Below are 19,448 nucleotides of genomic sequence, written 5' to 3' on the forward strand. Positions count from 1 at the left end.
GTGTGTGCTTGTATTAATTAACGATGTGTTGAAAATGTGATTCCCGAAAAAATGGAATCGAATAAAATTTAAATTGTTTCACATTTACAGTTATGTACAGACGGTGCTGTGGGGCAATGCGACGTTTACGGCTCAACGCACTTTGATTCCCAATTCGATTTGAATTGGATGCGCCACAGCCAAAAGGTTTGGCCATGCCTCTCTGGTTGCCACACCCACTAGAACGCAATTGTGTTGCCAGTGTTGCACAACGGCAATAACAACAAGCAGCAGTAGGAGCAGAAGAACAATCATTTGTTTAGACAACTTGTAGGTAGCAGTTCGTCAATCAACTGACGCCTGAAAATACAACACAAAAAAAAGAAAACTCATTGCGAAAAATCGCCTGCACATCAATAAAGAAATTCGAAAGATCAACTTCGAAATACGAAATTCGAAATCAAAATGTTTGCTGCACAGATAGAGAGAGAAAGAGAGAGAGAGAGAGACCGTGAGCATAAGCTAAATAAATAAATAAGCTGCCAAACTACAAAGATTACAACATTTGTGATGTTTATTAATACGAATTTAAGTAGCCACCGTTAACAACAATAAGAACAACAACAAACACTACAACAACAACAACAAAAGAAACCACCAAGGTGTTTTTGGTTTTGGGTGGGCCAGCGGCCCTACCGGCCAGAACGCAGACGGTGCGGGGGCGGGCGCAACGGGTGCCCAAGTAGCGCTTTCATCTTTTTGTAATTAGGTGTGCGCAGAGACTGATAGATGGCGCGATAGATATATACAGATTGGATTTTGAATATGCACAATGCCCGCACACAGACACACACACACACACACATATTTAGCATAGGCACACTCTCGTATATGGGCCAAAGTGTAAGAAAGATGAAAATTAAAACAGCAGCCCCACGAGATGTTTACATATTGTAATGCGTGCAGCAAGCGAGCAGACAGCGAATGTGCTTGGGCATTACAGTTCGATAAAGCCATTCGCAACGTAACAGTGATCGATAAATATCGAGCTGCTTAGGACAGCACAGGATCAGTTTTATTACATAAACTAAATATCCGTGAATTGATTGAAAGTTGATGGAATATCATGTTTACATACGCAATTAGCCAACAAAACAGTGATTTCAATTAAAAGTTATCGATAAAGTGGAAAGTTATTAATAGGTAGTTAAGCACTCATGTGAGATTAGATAAGACCTATAATAGTAATTACTAATCAATGTCTTAGCCGATTTCAGGTAGGAAACTGGTGTAAAAGTATTTGTCTTATTGTTGTTATCGCTTAAATTCAAGTTTATAGCCGTCTATATGAGATTAGATAAGAATTGAATTTATTTAATAATTTATAGAGTGTAAGGTAATGCATTTTTGTTGAATGTAAGACAAATTGTGGATTGTAGAATATATGTTTAAATAAGATGAGATAGATATACTTGATTTTCCATATGAAATATAAAAAATAAACTTTGATAGAGCATTGAAATGTTACTTTGATTTGTTGGCGACTTTTATTGGATCGAGTTTTAAAACGCCAGACGCAGACGGCGTTCAACAGCTGTCGATACACGCACACACACACACATACACACACACACACACACACACACACACACACATACACATACATACAACTTGCGCTTTGGCTATTTGAGTTTCAGTTTGTTGAGTTTCATTGCGGCCGATCCGGCGGGGGCGTTTATAATTAATTGTAATTGTCGTTGAAAGATTAATTTGGTTGCGCTTCAATGGCGCTTCATTGTCGGCCATTGCGCGGTTGGGGAAATCAATTTTATATCGCTTTTTCTTCTTCTATTATACGTGTATATATATATATATGTACATATATAGTTTGTTGTTGTTTGTTTTTCGGCTACTTTTGTAGAGTTTTTCGTTTGGGCTAGCCACAGACATAAATCTATATTTTATGCTGCGAAAAGTGCAATCAAGTGGTTAGCCGCGCAGCAGCGCCAAAGGGGGCTGGCCTAGGGGGCAATCTTCAAAGGGGCGAACGCGCGCGCCGTCTGCGTCGGCCCATCGAAATGGAGCATAAAAACTATGGCTATAAATAAGACCCTGTAGGAACTGTTTTCGTTGCGCTTGTTGTGCGTGTGTCTGCTCTGCTGCTCTGCTGGTTTGCTGGTTTGCAGGGTAGGCAGCTCGCTAGCTAGGTAGACGGGCTGCCCGCCTGTGTTTTCAAATCAAATTCAAAGTTGTTGCTGCCGAACATTTCCGCAGATCAAAGTCACAGCTTGACAAAATTCTATGGAAAGGGGCTGGCTGGCGGCCCAGCTGGCAGCTGGCTGGTTAGCTAGCTCTGGGTCGCTCTGGCTGCTAATTGCTTTCATATCAATATCAATTGACGTTCCTGATAACAGTTTGCTTACAATTTGCTGTTGTCGACACCTATAATGGCCCGGGGGCATCTTTCGCACAATCTCCGACTGATAATTATCAACAGAAGCAGCGGCAGCAACTGTGGCCGGCAACTGTTGCAGCTACTGCCCCACTGATTGATATGCAAAACGCAAATGCCAGCAGCGCCCTCCTGCGGCTGCGTTTGCCAAATAAATGGAAAGAACTTTTCGTTATTACCAACACACAAACATGTTTGCATACGTATGTGAATTTAGCTGTTGTTGCTGCTGCTGTAGGTGGCGGCCTCTAGCGTTCGCTTTTTGCGCAATCGACAACGGCGCCGTCGCGCTGCAGGCCCTTTGATCTCTTTTTTGGCCAACAAACGTGGCGCCATCTGTTGTTGTTGCAGCTCTAATTAGGCACACTTCATGCAGGGGGCAGCGCCAGCCGATAGGGTGCTGCCCCAGCCAACCCTGCTGCCCCAGCCGCCCCTGCCACCCCTGTGGCCCCTTCGGCGTCTGCGCGTCTGTCAGCGTTGTCAGCGCTGTCGTCGCGACGTTGTTGTTTTAAAAATAAATTGCACATCATTTTATGAAACATGAAAGATTTCAAATAAATATTTCGTCATTTTGTCAAAAAGGGACGCCCCACAAGTCAAATAAAGAATTTAATTAGTTTCGGAGTTGAATCAGTGCCCTCTGCTGACGCGTCATGGCGCAGCATCATCCGATTGGCGCGTGCTATATAAATACGCCAGCCAGAAGCCATAAAGCTCGTTGCATATAGTTTCTCAGTAAGAGAGTGGGCGGCAACTATTTTGCAGAAAAATATTTAGATAGACGTGCAATTGTTTTCCTATTTCCATAAACAATATCACACACACACACACACACACACACGCACTCGGACTTGAGCAGAGTCAACTACTTGCAGTTATAACAGCAGCAGCAACAACAACAACAACAACAACAACAAATTGCCAATGACATATAAACAATCGCTGGCAACAAGTTGCTGCCGTTTTGGCCAAGTGCAGCAACAAAGTTGGCTCGAATGTCTGCCACTCAGGCAGCAGTATGTGGCACTGGCTGGCTGGCAATCATCATCATTAGCCACGGCCATTTTTGGGTAAATAGTGCAACCCTCTTTGCATAATAATGTGGACAAGGTGCGCATTTGGTGAAAAGCGCGCAACATGCAACATTTTTGTGTCTAAATAAAGATGCGATGCAGTCCGACAACAGCAATAGCAACAGCAACAGCAGCAGCAGCGGCAACAGCAGCAGCAACAATAACAATAACAACTTTTGGCTGTTGCAGTTGCAGCCTGTTTGGCTGGCAACCCGGTAGTGAGTACTTGGTGCTTGCCAGAGCGACTGCGATACCTGTTTATCAGACAACGGCATATATCGATATCGATAAAATGACCAATCGATGTCAATATGAAATTGCTTATATAGGATTTACTCACTACAGTGGTTAGTGGTTTACTAGAGTTACTATTGAGTTAGCTTCGGAATTGTCTTGACTGTATCGATAATTATCGAAATATCATTCGATTGCAAAGTGCTTATTTCTATTATCAACCCATATTTGATTGGATTTGCTGCCAATTTAGTATTAACTGCAATAAACTCATTAACTCTGACGTCGATTCTTGTCGATATTTATATCAATCGACTTATAAATAAAAAATCATTCATTATTTGAAAAGTTATTGATTCATTGAGTTAGGTTAAGCATCGTTATCAGTGTGAGTGAGTAATCGATAGATGCGACAAGTGTTTCGTACCCTCGCACGCCTATTATAATTGCAGCACAATAAATATTGTGTTGCTGGCTACGTGACACTCTAATGTTTGGCTCTGGCAGCACGTTACGCATACGCCACATGGTACATACGTCATTGGCCACTGAGATTCTGGATAACTCTGCTTATCTGAGCCGCGCACGCCGATAGATAAGTTCACACATACACACACACACATATACAGACAATCACGATTACGATCACGATCATTTTGGGGCACCCAGATTGAACGGCTTTCGCATTGGGCTCTCCCTCCCTACAGAGGCGCCAGCTCTTGCTTTCTTAGCAGCTCATTTGCAGTCACGTCAGAGGCGACAGGCGTCAGACGCCGAGCAATGGCCCCCAAGAAACGCTAACGCTAACGCAAACGCAAACGCAAGCTTTGGCGTCACATTTTGGGCCACAAACTGTCAAAGACTGGCGCAGATTTATAATGGGGCGCCTATCCAACCAAAAGTAGCAGCAGCTACAGCAACTACTGCGGCGACAAGCGAGAAAATTGTGCGGCTGTGCGGCCGTGCGGCGGCTTCAAAGTTGTTTCTTTTTTTTTTTTTTGGTATTTTTTTTTTCTTTTTCTTTAGGTTTTGGTTTTCTTCCTCTTCTTTCTTTTGGTCTTTTTCGTTTTTCGTTTTGTGCTTTTGGTGGCATCATTAAAATGTACAGAGGAGCGCACAAATTTTTTTTTTTTTTGAAATTTATTTCATACGCAGCGTGGGAATCGCACCGTCAATTGTTTAAAAGGCGCCAACAGTCACAAAATATCTGACTTCAACCCAGTTCAGTTCATTGCTATTGCTGTTATTATTGTTGTTGTTGCTACTTTTCGCATTATAAACGCATTAACTAATGTTGGAATTATAAGATGCCGCGACGCATAAATAAACAATTAAAAATTGCTAAGACGAACGGCCAAGAAAATGGAAAGAAGAAGAAACAAAAATGCCGATAAATGTCGCAAAAGCAGCAGCAAAACATAAGATAGAAAACATTGATAAGTGGAGCCCATGAGTTTCAATTTGGGGCCACTGACAGTTGACAAAATGCCAAGCGAAAATCTATTTTATATATGGACTCTAGACTCTAGCTGCCATTTTGGCAAACAAACTAAGCGAAACGGCTAAGATCTAGAGAGCACTACTCATAATTTTTCAACAGAAATATTGCAATAAAGCGGAATAATAAAAAAACAATATCGCTATGTTTGTTTCTAACCGCTATATATAGATATAGCAATAGACTATAGATAAGATTAGTGTCGTAGTAAAATTATCGACTCGCTACTCGTTCATTCATTTGTGCGATAGAAAATTTATACGCACAGGGTTCAACTGTACTTTAAATAGGGGTAATAACGTATTACGGGAAAGCCTACTCAATTTCAGGGAGCACTCGACTTCAATTGATTATAAATATAATTGATTGTATTTGGAATATTTATGATTATATTGCGCTATGATTATGACGTATGAATTTATGGTCTACAATCAAGGAAGCTGTCGATACTAAATGTACTTTCTGTTTTGATATATGATGATTCACGCACTGCTTGCCCAATGCGTAATGCCTTCCCCAAGTGTATCAGTACTGGGTATGGCTATTTGTAGTGATTGTACTCCCACTTTTCAATCTGTGTTATACAAACTCTTCCTTTCTCTGTCCTTCTGTTTCCTTATCTCTCTCTCTCTCATAGTTACTATTGTCATTTCTATCCATTTCTCCCTCTCTGTGACTATCATCAAGGAGAAATAGTAATAGAGAGAGAGCATCTATCATATGCTCTCTCTCTCTCTCTCTCTCTCTCTCTCTCTCATTCCTCTATCTCATCCACTCTCACGTCTCCCCGCTCACTCTTCCATCCAATGTTCTTAGCTGGCTGTCTTCTATCTATCTAAATGCATATTAAAAGACATTGCTCATACGCACCGTTTGCTTTTTGGCTGTCTCGTCATTTGTGGGCTAGTGAGAGCGTGGCGAGCGCTTTATGGTCTATGAAACGAACCAAATTTCTACGCTTTGGGCTTAATTGCAAGCGGCAGAAACCGTAAAACAGTTGCCAAAACGCCGTTAACTCAACTGCCAGACACATTTTCCATTTCTTCTTCTTCCACTGCTTCTGCTTTTTACTATCTCTTATTATTAGTTTCATGCTGCCAGCACGTGCAGGCGCTGAAGTGCAACCATGTGCTTAGACTGCTCATAAAGACCACAAAACTAACGCAAAAGAATACAGAACCGAACCGACTATGATCCATTATCAGAAATTTTATCAACAGCAGCAATAGCAACAGCAACAGCAACAAGTTGCAATTTAATGACAACAACAACTTGAGCTGCAGGGCAATGCAATGCAAATTGAATTGATGTTGCGGTTGTTGCTGCTGCTGTTGCTGCTGTTGTTGCCCTTGCCTTGTAGCTGAGCTGCATGCCTGAAATTATAGCATAAATAGCTAAAGCCGAAGACCAACAGGTGCCCAAGTGCCAGTTGGTAGTTAAGAGTTGCCAGTTGCCAGTTGCCAGTCAGTTGGCAACACGTGCCCAGGGCGATGCTGCCGTGGCTAAATAATTACGTAATAAGTGGTTGGCAGCCAGGCAGCCAGCAAGGAGCCCAGGCAAGAGCCAACAGCCAACAGGCTGCCAGGCAGGCAGTCAGCAGCGGCAGCAGCAGCAGCAGCAGCAGCAGCTTGGCCTGTCAGGCAAACTATGCCAAGAATTTCATATGAAAGCGCGGCCAAAGAAGAAGAAGTGAAAAGTCTGTTAGTCAACCAGACAGCGAGACGACCAGACGGGCTGGCCCAAGCAGTCGTCAGTCAAGCAGCGGGCAACATTGTGGCAAAATATATAGAAACGCAAACTTGTTGCACGCTTCGCATTCAGCTGTGACACGTGTGACTAACAAACAGTTCCAGTTTTAGTTCCAGTTTAGCTAGCTAGTTCCTTTGGCGAGCAGTCAGCACTAGAGCTTATTAAATCACAAGGGATTTCTCTTTATTAATGCCAAAAAGATTCAGTTGGTTTTAATTACATTTCAAAAAGCGAAACTGAAGCTATTATTCTATTATTTCTAGCTGTCTCGCTCGCTCTCTCTTGCTCTCCCTCGCTCTCTCTCTCTCTCTCTCCCTTGTATAGCTTTATATTTGGAACTAGATCCAGTTGCATTAAGCAGCGCCGCATTGCCGCATTTCATGCCTAGGCAACATGTTGCTAGCGCATGTTGCTGCTGCAGCTCATGTTGCCGTTGTCATTGCTGCGTTCCAGCAACAACGCAGCACACAATCAATAATCGCAACGATAAAGATCGTTAACCGAAATGTTTTTATTTTAGACCGATGACGACGACGACGACGCATGTTTTGCAGCCAGCTGCAGCAGCAACAGCAACAGCAGCAACAGCAGCAGCAACATTGCTCTGTCGACGCTGGCGACTACTTGGACAATTGCAACGGGCGGCGCATGAGTTATGACGACGTCGTCGTCCAGCTGCGCGTTCGCACGCCACACATGCGCAATGGCAATGGCTCATCTGACTGCACCGCCCTGGCTCCCCTCCCCCTCTCTCTCTCTTTCTCTCTCTTTGCGGCTGTGGTGCGTCTGGCGCGCTGTGCGGTAAATTCGCTTTATGGGCTCCCGACAACGACGACTGCGAACTGCTCTATGCTAATTACGTCATGGGGACGACGCTTCGTACCTAATTTTGCATTGTGGGAACCGAAAACTGGAAATCCAAGACACCCAAGACACCGCACAGCGACTTTATTTTTTTTTCTCCTCGCTCTTACTGCAGCAGCCGTAGCAGCAGCAGCAGCAGCCGGCTCTTGGACAGCCCCCTACTCCTGCGCCCCCTGTGTATGTACCTGCTCTGGCCTGACTGCTTGCATTTTCCAACTGCGGCAATAAAAAAAAAAAACTGTTGCGGCGGCGGCGGCGGCAGCCAAACGAGCAACAAACGACAACAACAGCAACTGTTGCAGTTGCTGCTGCTGTTGTTGTTGTTATTTAAGCAAATGTGTCGCAGCCAAAGCCAAAGACGACGTCGACGCCGACGCCGACGTCGCATATAATGACTTTTTCGACTCGGACTGTGTTGGCTTGCGCTTTTTATGCTTATGCTTTATGCCCTCGCCCGGGCTGGCTGGTCAAGCATGTGGACACTGCCTGCATTGCTATTTGCTAGCGTGCCTCATCTGTGTTGCAGGAGGCAGCAGCAGCAGCAGCAAAAACAGTTGCCGTTTGTTGTTTGCAATTGCTGTTGTTGCTGCTGCTGTTGCTGCTGCTGTGTGTGGCATGCAGCAATAACAAGTTGCTGCTGGTGGCAAGTTGAAATAATTGTGTGTGTGAAAATATTTTGAAATGGGCGCGAGGCAAGTTCGCCAGCAGCATGTTGCCAAAACAACAATAACAATAAAACATAACAAGCAACCAGCAACATGTTGCTGTGTCCTTGAATCTAGCATTTTTTCGCCGTTTTGTTTTGTTTCTCTTTCTTTTTTTTTTTTTGTGCATTTACAAATGTTGTTAAGTGCAGCAAAAATGCGAATTAAAAGCACAAAAATTACATTAAGACACATTTAAATACCATTTAAATAGCTTTTTGTGCACAAGGTGAAGCTGCAAGCAAATTTGCTGCCGCACAAAAATGCTGCTAAAAATGCAACTTCAAGTTGTGTGTGTGTGTGTGTGTGTTGGTGTATTAACAAAGCCTGGGAACCGAAAAGACAAACACGCGCTCGACTTGCCCCAGTGGCAAAGTGGACAATGTGGGCCTCGGGGCAAATTTGAACAGCTTTTTATTTGGGCACACGGTCAGCTCGCCGGCCGGCAGATGATTGGATGCAATTTGGTCAATTTAATAATATACATTTTATATAATTTCTATAAGCGATTTGGCTGCACTCGGCGACTGTTGCTGCTGCTGCTTGAGTTGCCTGTGGCGATTGGCCAGTGGAATTTCCGCCAGTGGCCGGAAAAACCCGCCGTGCTCACGCCAAGTGACAGCAGAAATTCAACATAAAACGCTGACAGAGCAGAGGCCCGGGTAGGGGCAGGGGCTGGGCAGGGCGGACGGGGAATTTCCGGCGCACAAACATGTGGCATGCCGTATGCATTTGTGTGCAACGCACTCGATTGGCACTTGCCTTTTACCTGTTGTGCCCACCCAGCAGCTTAGTCTCTCCCTCTCACCGTCTCAATCTGCGTCTGTCTCTCTATGTCTCGCTCTCAAGATATTTTCCCACGCAGGTAGCGTGAGGCGGCGCCCTTGACTGGCGAAACGGCCAAGAGCAGAGGCTGAGCTGAGCTTCTATCAATTCCATTAACAAGTTAAGAACTCAATTGAATCGCGCCGATTAAGCGATTTAAGTGGCAACAACATCATCAGCGGCAATGCGATTATGATCGTGAAATCGGCTAAGTCGTCAGCTAAAAAGAAAATATTGCCTGCCACAAGTAGCAGCAGCAGCAGCAGCAGCAGCAGCAGCAGGAGGAGGAGCAGCAGCAGCAGCAGCAGCAGCAGCACATGTGGCATGCAGCAGGGGAGAGCAAAAGTGGAATGCAGAACTTGAATCTGGCAATATCAAAGGCAAATTTTTCAAGCGCAGACGTTCTCGACATTGTTGAAGCTGTGCCAGTGGCAGAGGCAGTGGCAATAGCAGGTTGCAGGTTGCAGGTTGCAGGTTGTTGTTGCATTTGCAGCAGACCAAGCGATAGCCAAGAAGGTGTTGCTGCCACTGAAGTAGATAGATGAGCCAGCAGCAGCCGGCCCCAGCCTTGGCTCTGGTTCTGGCACTGGCTTTGGCTCTGACTATGGCCATGTCGCATTATTAATGTTTGATGTAATTAATGCGTAATTAAGATGGCCAACAACTGGCAATCTGCAAATTGTGATTTGCGAGCTGCGACTGGCTGCAGCTGCCACACTGAGTCAGTGAGTCAGTTACAGTTCCATTTCCGCCAAAACAGAAATAGTTCAAAAGCCAAATATCAAATGCCGCCAACGCAAATTGCAGTCTTGGCCAAAAAACGAAAACCAAATGGAATCATTAATGCGGCAACTATCATGGGAAACTAATAATGAATCTCTCTCTCTCTCTCTCTCACTCTCTTTCTCTATCTCTGCAAAGAGATCTCAGCTCAAATATCGATCAATTTTGTCCAAGTTGAGCGCGATTCATTAATCTTGGCCGCGTGCGCAACTGTTGAAGCGTTTTTCCATTCCTAATGAGCAGCCGACAGAGATACAATAATCTAGAGACTGAGAGAGCGAGAGAGGAAGAGAGGGGGAGAGAGAGGTGGGCAGGCGGGGGCTGATTTAGTGGAGCAGAAGTTGGCCCAGGGCAATGCGTTTATGCGGGCACAAATTAACAGCAAGGCAAAACAATTAGTGGCAACAACAACAGCAACAACAGCAACTACAACAACAACAGCAACACGCACCTTATCATTTATCTTAGCTGCGCTGGCTATTTATTTGGAATGTGCCGCAAGTGCCGCGAAAATTAACGCAAAAATTTTGACTGGCTAATTGAGCGCGGCTTTTGGCCATAAACTAAGCATTTAAGCCAAACTGGAGCTCACAGGCATGTTGCATATTTCAAAAGCTTTGTGACACAATCAAAAAAGGAGGGCTTCAAAACAATTAAATTCCCAAATTCAGTTTTTCTTAGCTTAAGCCGAAAGAACAGAAAAAATAAATTAATATAATAAATTTTCAATATTTATAAATATTTATACAAATTTACCACGATTGAAGAGAATTTATATGAATAAATGAAGGTCCATACATAGTCTAAGAAATTCATACAAGCCATTCACAATAGTTTTATAGATATTATAGATATACGGGGTATGGGAAATTTTAGGTAAACTAAAAACCAAAAAAATTATTTATTTCATATTTTTGAACCCACATATTAATCTTTACCCAACTACTTATAGACTTCTAATCATAATCTTTGGTTTCAGCACCTTCACACCTTGATTAGGGCATTCAGAGTGCGCTGTTCTAATTGAGAAATCGTAGTTGGCTCAGCTTTCAGCTCGGATGCGCCACCTGTGGGGCGTTTGATGGGTCTTTGATATCGCCGACATAGATCTGAATCTGTTGACTAGATCTTATGAATGGCATGCGTTATATGCATTTGGGTTTGCTTGGCTAGGCTAGAGCATGGCTGGCTGGCTGGATGGATGGACCGGCGACTGGGTCTGGGCTGGGATTATGTCACATCCGCTTGGCCCTGCTTAAGACGGATGCTTCACTGTGCTGAGTGCCTGGCCATTAAGATCGAGTGGGCCGAGCACTTGAGAGCCGAGTGAGAACAGTGGCTGCCATTGATGTTGTTGCCAGCAAGTGCAATGCAATGCATGGCAATGCAATGCAAAGCGGCTCCATTAGCGCCACTCGAGGGGAACTTAGGTGTTTTCGGTCGGCCTGCCAGTGCATCGCATCGCACTGAGATCTCTCTGTGCAGCATCTCTGATTTCCAAATGTGCATTACAGACGCTCGTTAGGTTAGCATGGGCAGGCGTGACAAGGGCCAGAAGTGTGCTTCGGGTCTAACAAGCATAATATTTTTGGCAAGGCGGCGTCGGCTGATGACGATGCCGACGACATCGACATCTTCCTATACTCGAAATGCTTTTCAGCTGCGATTGTTGTTGTTGCTGTTGCTGTTGTTGTTGCTGCTGTCGGCGGGGCCAGAAATAGCGTAAAACTCATAAACGGCTGGCGACTGTTGCTGGCGAGGGGCAAGTGGCGAGTGGCGAGCAGCAGCAGCAGCAGCAACATGCGATGCCATTTGAAAATTTCATTTCATTTCGTTATAATTTTCTATTTCCCGCATGGCGAACGGCCCCTAGGTACCGCTACCACTGGGTCCCCCTTAGCTGGTACCCCCGCAGCAATCTCACTGAGAGCGCATAGCAGCCCTCGCTAGTTGTTCATTTGGCTTTAGCTGCGTCTAGCGCCGGCATTCATACTTAATTACCAAAAACGAAAAGTCAAAGAGTCGTCGCAGTTGTCGTCCGTTGTTGTTGTTGTTGTTGCTGCTGCTGTTGCTCTTGTTGCTGCTGCTGTTGAATCTTCTCTGGCGTGACGCTAAATGAGCAGCACCAAGTCTTCTTCTGACCAGGTAGCCAGACGCACCAGCTATGATGAATTGTGGGTGCCGTTGAGTAAGTTTGCCTCTCTGCAACGTAGGCGTTGACCTAAATAAATAGTTGCTGTTGCTGCTGCTGTTGTTGTTGCTGCTGCTGTTGCTGCTGTTAAATCGTTTTCCGCTTGTGCAATCGCTTGCTAAACATTCTATGGCGACAAGTGCAACCAGAGTAGATATCAGAGTTTTCCACATGGCTTTTGTAAATGGAAACTCACAGTCAAGGTTTGAGTAAAAGCTACAATATATACATATATACATACTTACATACATATATGTATGTATTTATATATCTAGTTTAGCTATTGAAATATATATGGTTGCTTGGTGTTGGCGCTGTGACAAATTGATTTTCAATGCTGCATTCGTCTATTATATAATATTGTAAATGGATAAAGAAAGGTCTCATTGTGGGCTGCACTGATTGAAGGTGTTGCTGTCGCCACAGTTGCTGTTGCTGTTGCTGATGTTGTTGTGGTTGCTGCTGCTGCTGCTTCTGGTCTACGCTTGGCGACATTTCGAGTTCCGCCAGTTTGTCTCCGCTTTTAACCAAAACAAACAACCAGAAGCACCAACAACAACAACGATAACAACAACGATAACAACAATCGATGTTGCTGCTGATGGTAACGACGAGCACACAAAAGCAAATGATGTTTTATGAGCAGCTAATTTACTTAACACCTCAGCAACAACAACAACAACAAATAACAGCAGCAGCTACAGTAGTCACATAAATAAAGATAAAGAACCAAAATTTCAACTATAATAGCCCAATGCCAAAAACAATGAAAACAACAACAACAACAGCGAGCGATAGAATAAAACATTTATACATATTTTTTTTTATTTAAATTTTTTCATGTGCTGGGATTTTATTTTTAAAGCCAGCTTGGAGCCGTTGCGTGGGTGCAAATTGGACAATAATATTGGACCAGTTGATTCATGAAAATACCGATTCAGACAAGTTCGATTGCATTTTAATCAGTTTCAAGCAGAGCAGGGCGGAGCGCTCGGTTCCGGCTATGGCATATGGGGCATACGGTGCGTATGAACCGGTTCGCGTCTGCCCATTGTGGAATCAGCAAGACACAGCAGCTCCTTGTAAACGGTTTATGGGTTTTTATCGTGTTTTTTTTTCTGTTTGGGATTTTTAATTTCTTCATTATGCTAGATCTGCGTTTGACGCTGACATTGATGGGCTGCGGGTTTTATGGTCGACATTTGATTTGGTGCCCATTGATATGCAAATGCCGAGGCGCGCCAAGTGAATGCTGCTGGCAGGGCGTGGGCGGAGGAGCTCGATGGATTATGTATGCATTTGGTGCATAAAGTAGCTGTTTAAATCATTCGCCAATCCGCTCAGTTGGGGCAGCGAAATTGAGGCACAAATAATGGAATGGAGAAATGGAAGCAACTGAAGGCAGATGCAAATTTTTCGCTGCGTTTGCAAACAAAGAGCCCAACAAAAGCCGAAGCCGAAAGCAAAATAAATCAATCTCAAACGAAAAAGTAAATATCCTGTGCGCCCCCGCCGCTGCCACGCAGCCGCTTCACACACAAACACACGCACACACACACACACAGTGCCCCATTCATTGATGAAGCTGAAAGGAACAATTGGCGAGGCGGGCGTGCGAAGAGAGAGATAGAGAGAGAGGCGGCTAAAAGTAAATAAACACAAATTAAGAGTGGAGAAGCGTCAGAGGCAGAGAGCGAGACAGAGAAGAAGAGAGTGAGCGGGAGGGAGAGAGAGAGAGAGAGAGCGAGATAGTGAGTCTCAGAGGGGCAGCAGCAAGAACAGCTGATTGCAGCTGATTTCTGATTTCAAACAAAAAACGAAGAGGAAGAGCTGAGCAGAGAAGAAGGGCTGCCACTGCCGCAGCCGCGCCCTCGCTGTGTGCGACAGGCATGACGGAAGCCAAAGAAGACGCAACAGCAGCAGCAGCAGCAGCAGCAGCAGCAGAAGAGGCAGCAGAAGCAGCAGCAGCAAAAAATGAATTAAAAATCTAATTGCGACCGCGCTGAAACAAAGCAAAGACGAGTAAAAGACAATAAAAAAGACGAGCGAGGGCGGGGGCGGTGAAGACACACACACACATACATATATAGCATATATATATGTATCTACTCTCATATGGTTGAAAGTCGGCGTAGCTTGTTGGGCGCACTTAGTCGCGTTACAGACGCAAACGTCATGAACCGCAACGCAACAATAATTACAACAACAACAACAACAACAATAAGAACTTAGGGCTGGGTATGGCAAACCGCAAAGGTCGACTGCAGATGCCAACCGTTGAGACGAAGGCCAGAAGAAATGAGTTTTCAAAGTTTTTCCAACTTGGGGAGCAGCACAAAATTAATGCGAATTTAATTAAAATGTGCAACTAGCAACAGCAACAGCAACAGCAGCAGTAACAGCAGCAACAATCAATTCTAGAGCTGAGCTTTGCTTGTTGCTGCCCAGCCGCCAAATTGTGGAGGAAGCAGCAACAGCAGCACCAGCAGCAGCAGCAACTGTTGCCTGGATGCAGAGCTGACTTGGAAAATTGCAATCGTCGGCGCATGTGCGACGACTCCAACTAAGTGTGTGTGTGTGTGTGTGTGTGTATGTTGCATAAATTTATTTCGGTCTGGTGGATATTAGCAGAGCGTGAAGTTGGCAAATAAGAAATTCAGCATAAAAAAAGGTAAATTTTCATTAAACAGCAACAAAAAAAAAAAAACAATAAATAAAAAATGAAGAAGAAAAGGAAAATAAAGCGAGATAGAAAGCATTGATAAGTTAGAGTGTCTAACAAAGTTCAACTCTAACATGACTCAGACTCTCAAGTATATACTCAAAGGGATCTTTGATCGGAATTGTACATATATATAGTATAGAATCTCTTTGGGTACTCACCATAATTTTCGCTCACAGCTGCTTGGACTGACTTGAGCACTGGCGCCGTCGCTCGGATGGGCTGGCCCAGTATGGAGAAGTTGCCGGGATTCGTTTGCTGGACAAACATGATGTAGCGTATGTCGGAGGATTGCTCCAGGTTGAAGTGGATCAGGCCGCGCACCTGCAGCCGTTCGCTGTAGATGTCGCACTCGCCGCTTCCGTTGCGCTGCGCGAACTGAAACCGAACGAGCTGCGGCAGCTGCAAGTCCCGCTGCTGCTTGAACACCTGCAACACCTTCATTGTGGCCGAGAAGTTGGCCGGCCGATTGGCCGTCCTCGAGATGAACACGCCCATGATCACTGTGGGCGCCGCAAACGCCAGCTGAGCGGGATCCTGAGCGGAACAATAGCGACCCGTTCGCAGCTTATTCCGATGCTTTCGCGGATGTTTTCGTCGCTGCTGGTGTTGATGTTGCTGCTGGTATTGCTGCTGCTGTTGCTGCTGGTGCTGTCGCTGCTGTAGTTGCTGTTGACGCTGCTGCTGCTGTTGACGCTGCTGCTGCCGTTGGCGGCGATACTCGCGCTTTGCCTCCTGCTGCTGCTGCCGATGGCCGTGATATTTCCGCTGGCCATTGCCAAAGTCGCGACGACTGCGCGCCGCCTGCTCCTGGCTGCTCGCTGGCACTTCATAGGACTCAATAAAATACATTTGCGCTGCTGCTGTTATTCTGCTGCTAAAGTTAAAGGCGGCAACATTTTGCTGTTGCAGCTGCAGTTGCCGCGCATGGCTGTTAGGCTGCAACTGCTGATGTTGCTGCAGCTGCTGCTGTTGCTGTAACTGTTGTTGCTGCTGCTGCAACTGCTGCTGCTGTTGCTGCTGGAGTGCATGTCGTCGCGTTTTACTACTCGACGAGATGCCATTGTTTAATAATTTATATTTTTGACTATTTATTAGCGTATTTGGAACTTGTTGATGTGACTGCTGCTGCTGCGTTGTCACCGCAGCAATATGTTGCTGCCGTTGTTGCTGTACAGCCGCATTGCTAACGCTGCCTGCGTCGAATACTGTTGCTGGCCTTAACTTAATGTTGCTAGTGCTACTAAGACTATTGCTGGGCCGGCTGAGCAGCCTACTTAAGATATTGTTGTTGTTGTCGATGTTGCTGCCGACGCTTTCACTGCTCCCGCTGCCATTGTCCGCCAGCTGTTGCAGCTCTTGCTGCCGCTGCTGTTGCTGCTGCTGCTGCTGCTGCTGTGGCAGCGCAATGTAGTAGCTGCTTTCTTCTGATTCCCATGATCTTTGCTGTTGCTGCTGGCGTTGGCTTGCGATTGCTGTTGCTGTGGCTGCTGCCGCTGCAGCTGCTGTTGTCGTCGGCACACATGTGATCAATAGCAACATGTAGCTGACGTAGATTGCTAGCGATATCAATGGCATTAGTTGCGGTTGCGTTTTTAGACTCCATTTGCGCACATGTTGCGCATACATGGCGTCCTCCAAAGTTGTTGTTGCTGTTGCCCTAGCTTTATTTACAAATCAACTATCGATGGCTGTCTATCGCTTATCGTAGTTGTTGCTGCTGCTGGTGCTGCTGCTGCTGCTGCTGCTGCTGCTAGTTGCTGCTGCTTGGCGATCTGTTGCTGCTGTCTCTGCTTTTCTCTGTCTATTGCTGGCAAATGTTGCCGTCGCTGCGTCGTCGCTGTGCCTTATCGTATTTTCGTTTATCCTGCAAATACTTTCGATAATTTCGTAGCATTTTGAGGGACAGCAACAGAGAGACGCGACACGAGAGAGACGAAAAGAAAGAGAGACACGTTGAGTGAGTGGGGTAGAGACAGTAAATGTTTAACAATTTCTAGCATAATATTTATGAGCACTTTGGGAACATTTTTGGCTGTTGCTGTTGCTGCTGCTGTTCTTGTTGCTGTTGTTGTTGGTGCTGTTGCTGCTCTTGTTGTTGCTGGTGACTCATTTTGGCCCGATCGTCTGCTTTGGCAATGCAAAAAATGTATACGTATATCTTTAAATAAATAAATTGCTGTTTGTATTTGTTATTATTGTTGCTGCTGTTGTGGTTGCTGTTGTTGTTGCTGGTTTGCTTGTTCGTTCGTTTGCTGTTGTTGCATTTATTTTGTTTAGAATTTTATTTGATTTTATTTTATTCGTTCGCGTTCGCGTTTCACTTGAGCGCCTTGGAGTCGACGCACTGAGCTATGGCCACGCCCACCCCCTACCTCTTGAATAGACGTAGACTTAAGGTCGTCGCGTGGCGTTTGATTTAAAGTTTTTATGCTGTGGATCTATTTTGCTGTTGTTGTTGTTGTTGTGGTTGTCGCTGATTCGGTTTGCTATTTGTTGTTGTTTTGCGCGTTTTTCACGACGTTTTTCACGCGCGCGCGTTTCGTGCGCGACTCGTCAAGCTGCTCGGCTGCCGTCGGCTCTTTGCCGATTGGCAGCTTCGCCTCTTCGTGCGTGCAATGCGACGCTTCGTTCGTGTTGCTGTTGTTGTCGCTGCTGCTGCTGCTGCTGCTGCTGCCGCTGTTGTAATTGTAATCCTCGCAGCGCGCGTATCTGTGAGATACACTTCTTTTCGATAATGTTAATGTTTGTCTTGCCGTATACGCGATCTGTCTATATAGACGTAGCCCGTAGCCGTAGCCGTAGCTGTTGCCGTAGTCGCTGCCTGATTCACTGTCGAGTGTTTTCTGGCACACACATACGCACACACACTTGCACTGTCTCTGTTGTCGCTGATGACGATGATGATGATGCTGCTGCTGCTGATGATGATGTTGATATAGCAGACACACAGACACAGAGTCAAACAGACACACACGCACGTACAACACACCCGACGAAGACAACACACACGTTTTCTAATTTTAGACAAAAGTAATTATAAAAGAAAAAAGCAGAGCAGAGTGCGCCGCGTTCAGCTCATACGCATATATCTTCTACTCTGCCTAGATATATATACATATATGTTTTATATATATATTATCATATATGTGCTGTGTGTGTTGCCGATTATATAGGAGGATCGTCGCAGCAAATATATATATTGCACACGCACACACTAAATCGATCCCGATCGTTTTTTATATAGACGCGTATGCATATATGTGAATTATAAGTATATGTATTTGTGTATCAGATGTAGACAGACGATGTCAGTTGTTTGCTGGACGGAACAGTTGATGTTGCCAGTGGCAATTGCAGTTGTTGTGGTTGTTGCTGTTGCTGTTGCTGTTGCTGTTTCTGCCGCATTTGTTTTTGTGGTTTCTGCAAAGTTGATTTTCTCTTCTTTTTGTTTTTGTAACTCAACAAATTGTGCGCTTGGCTTATCAGTCAATAAATATCAGTTCGAAATTGATTTGAAAACTGAAAGTCCTTTCGCGATAATCGCCATCTGATGAAATACTTCAAGTTTTCCACCTGCACACGGCAATCGATATTGATCGTAATATGCGAAAACAATTGTATTATTCATAAAGTCGTTGGGCTTTATTTTTATTTAAATATTATTGGATTTTTATTTTCGTGAATAAAAATTTCGTTGTATATTTTTTTTTCAAAATCATTTATTTATTTATTTTTTTTTTATTTTAATTTATTTGTTGTTTTTGTTTCACGCACCGCACAGAAAATGAAATAAATTTAAATTCAATTTGAAATTCACATACACACGATGCCTCAGTGTCTCGGTCTGCATTTGACTCGACTCTATATTTTGTATATTCTCGGGATTTCGGTTTGCCGACACGCGCGTAACTGACCCGTTGCTGTTGAGTGTTTGCCGCGGACTAACAGCGAAACGTTACTCGGCACGTAACGCTTACGTTGCGCTGCACAAATTGAACCCGCCAACGCATCTTAACCAGCCGAGCAAACCAGATCGCTAGCAGTTTGTGTAGCAATTATTTATTTAGAGATTTTGGCTTATTTTTGACCAAAGAAAATTTTCAAAAAATATTCGAATGTTGTACTTTGGTTATTTTAATAGCAACTTGTGAAAATTATGATTCAAAATAAATTAAAAATTCGAATATAAACTAGCATTAACATTTACAGTAGTATGTTGTACTCAAAATGGTTATGTTAAGCTCAGATTGGCACTGTTAGACTGTTGTGACCTTAGTTAAGTTCGACGTCTAGGTTTGATGTTGCATGCTTGTCTGTTGCGCGCACGCTTCACACGTATAAGACAACGCCACATACGTATAAGACAATTTG

General features: G+C 44.5%; 1 protein-coding gene across 4 annotated transcripts in view; it reads right to left on the reverse strand.

Annotated features, from left to right (window-relative positions):
- LOC6582361 (protein vein) overlaps positions 1-17,289 on the reverse strand; it is a 34,498-nt gene extending 17,209 nt beyond the window's left edge. For all 4 annotated transcript variants that reach the window (XM_044010406.1, XM_032731373.2, XM_032731375.2 and 1 more), the window contains exon 1: positions 15,236-17,289. In XM_044010406.1, coding sequence (XP_043866341.1) covers positions 15,236-16,703 — 1,468 coding nt within the window. In that variant the 5' untranslated portion in view covers positions 16,704-17,289. The remainder of the gene's footprint in view (positions 1-15,235) is intronic.
- Between the last annotated feature and the right edge of the window lie 2,159 nt (positions 17,290-19,448).

Source organism: Drosophila mojavensis, unplaced genomic scaffold (assembly GCF_018153725.1).
Source record: "Drosophila mojavensis isolate 15081-1352.22 unplaced genomic scaffold, ASM1815372v1 contig_74, whole genome shotgun sequence".
Taxonomy (NCBI): Eukaryota; Metazoa; Arthropoda; class Insecta; order Diptera; family Drosophilidae; genus Drosophila; species Drosophila mojavensis.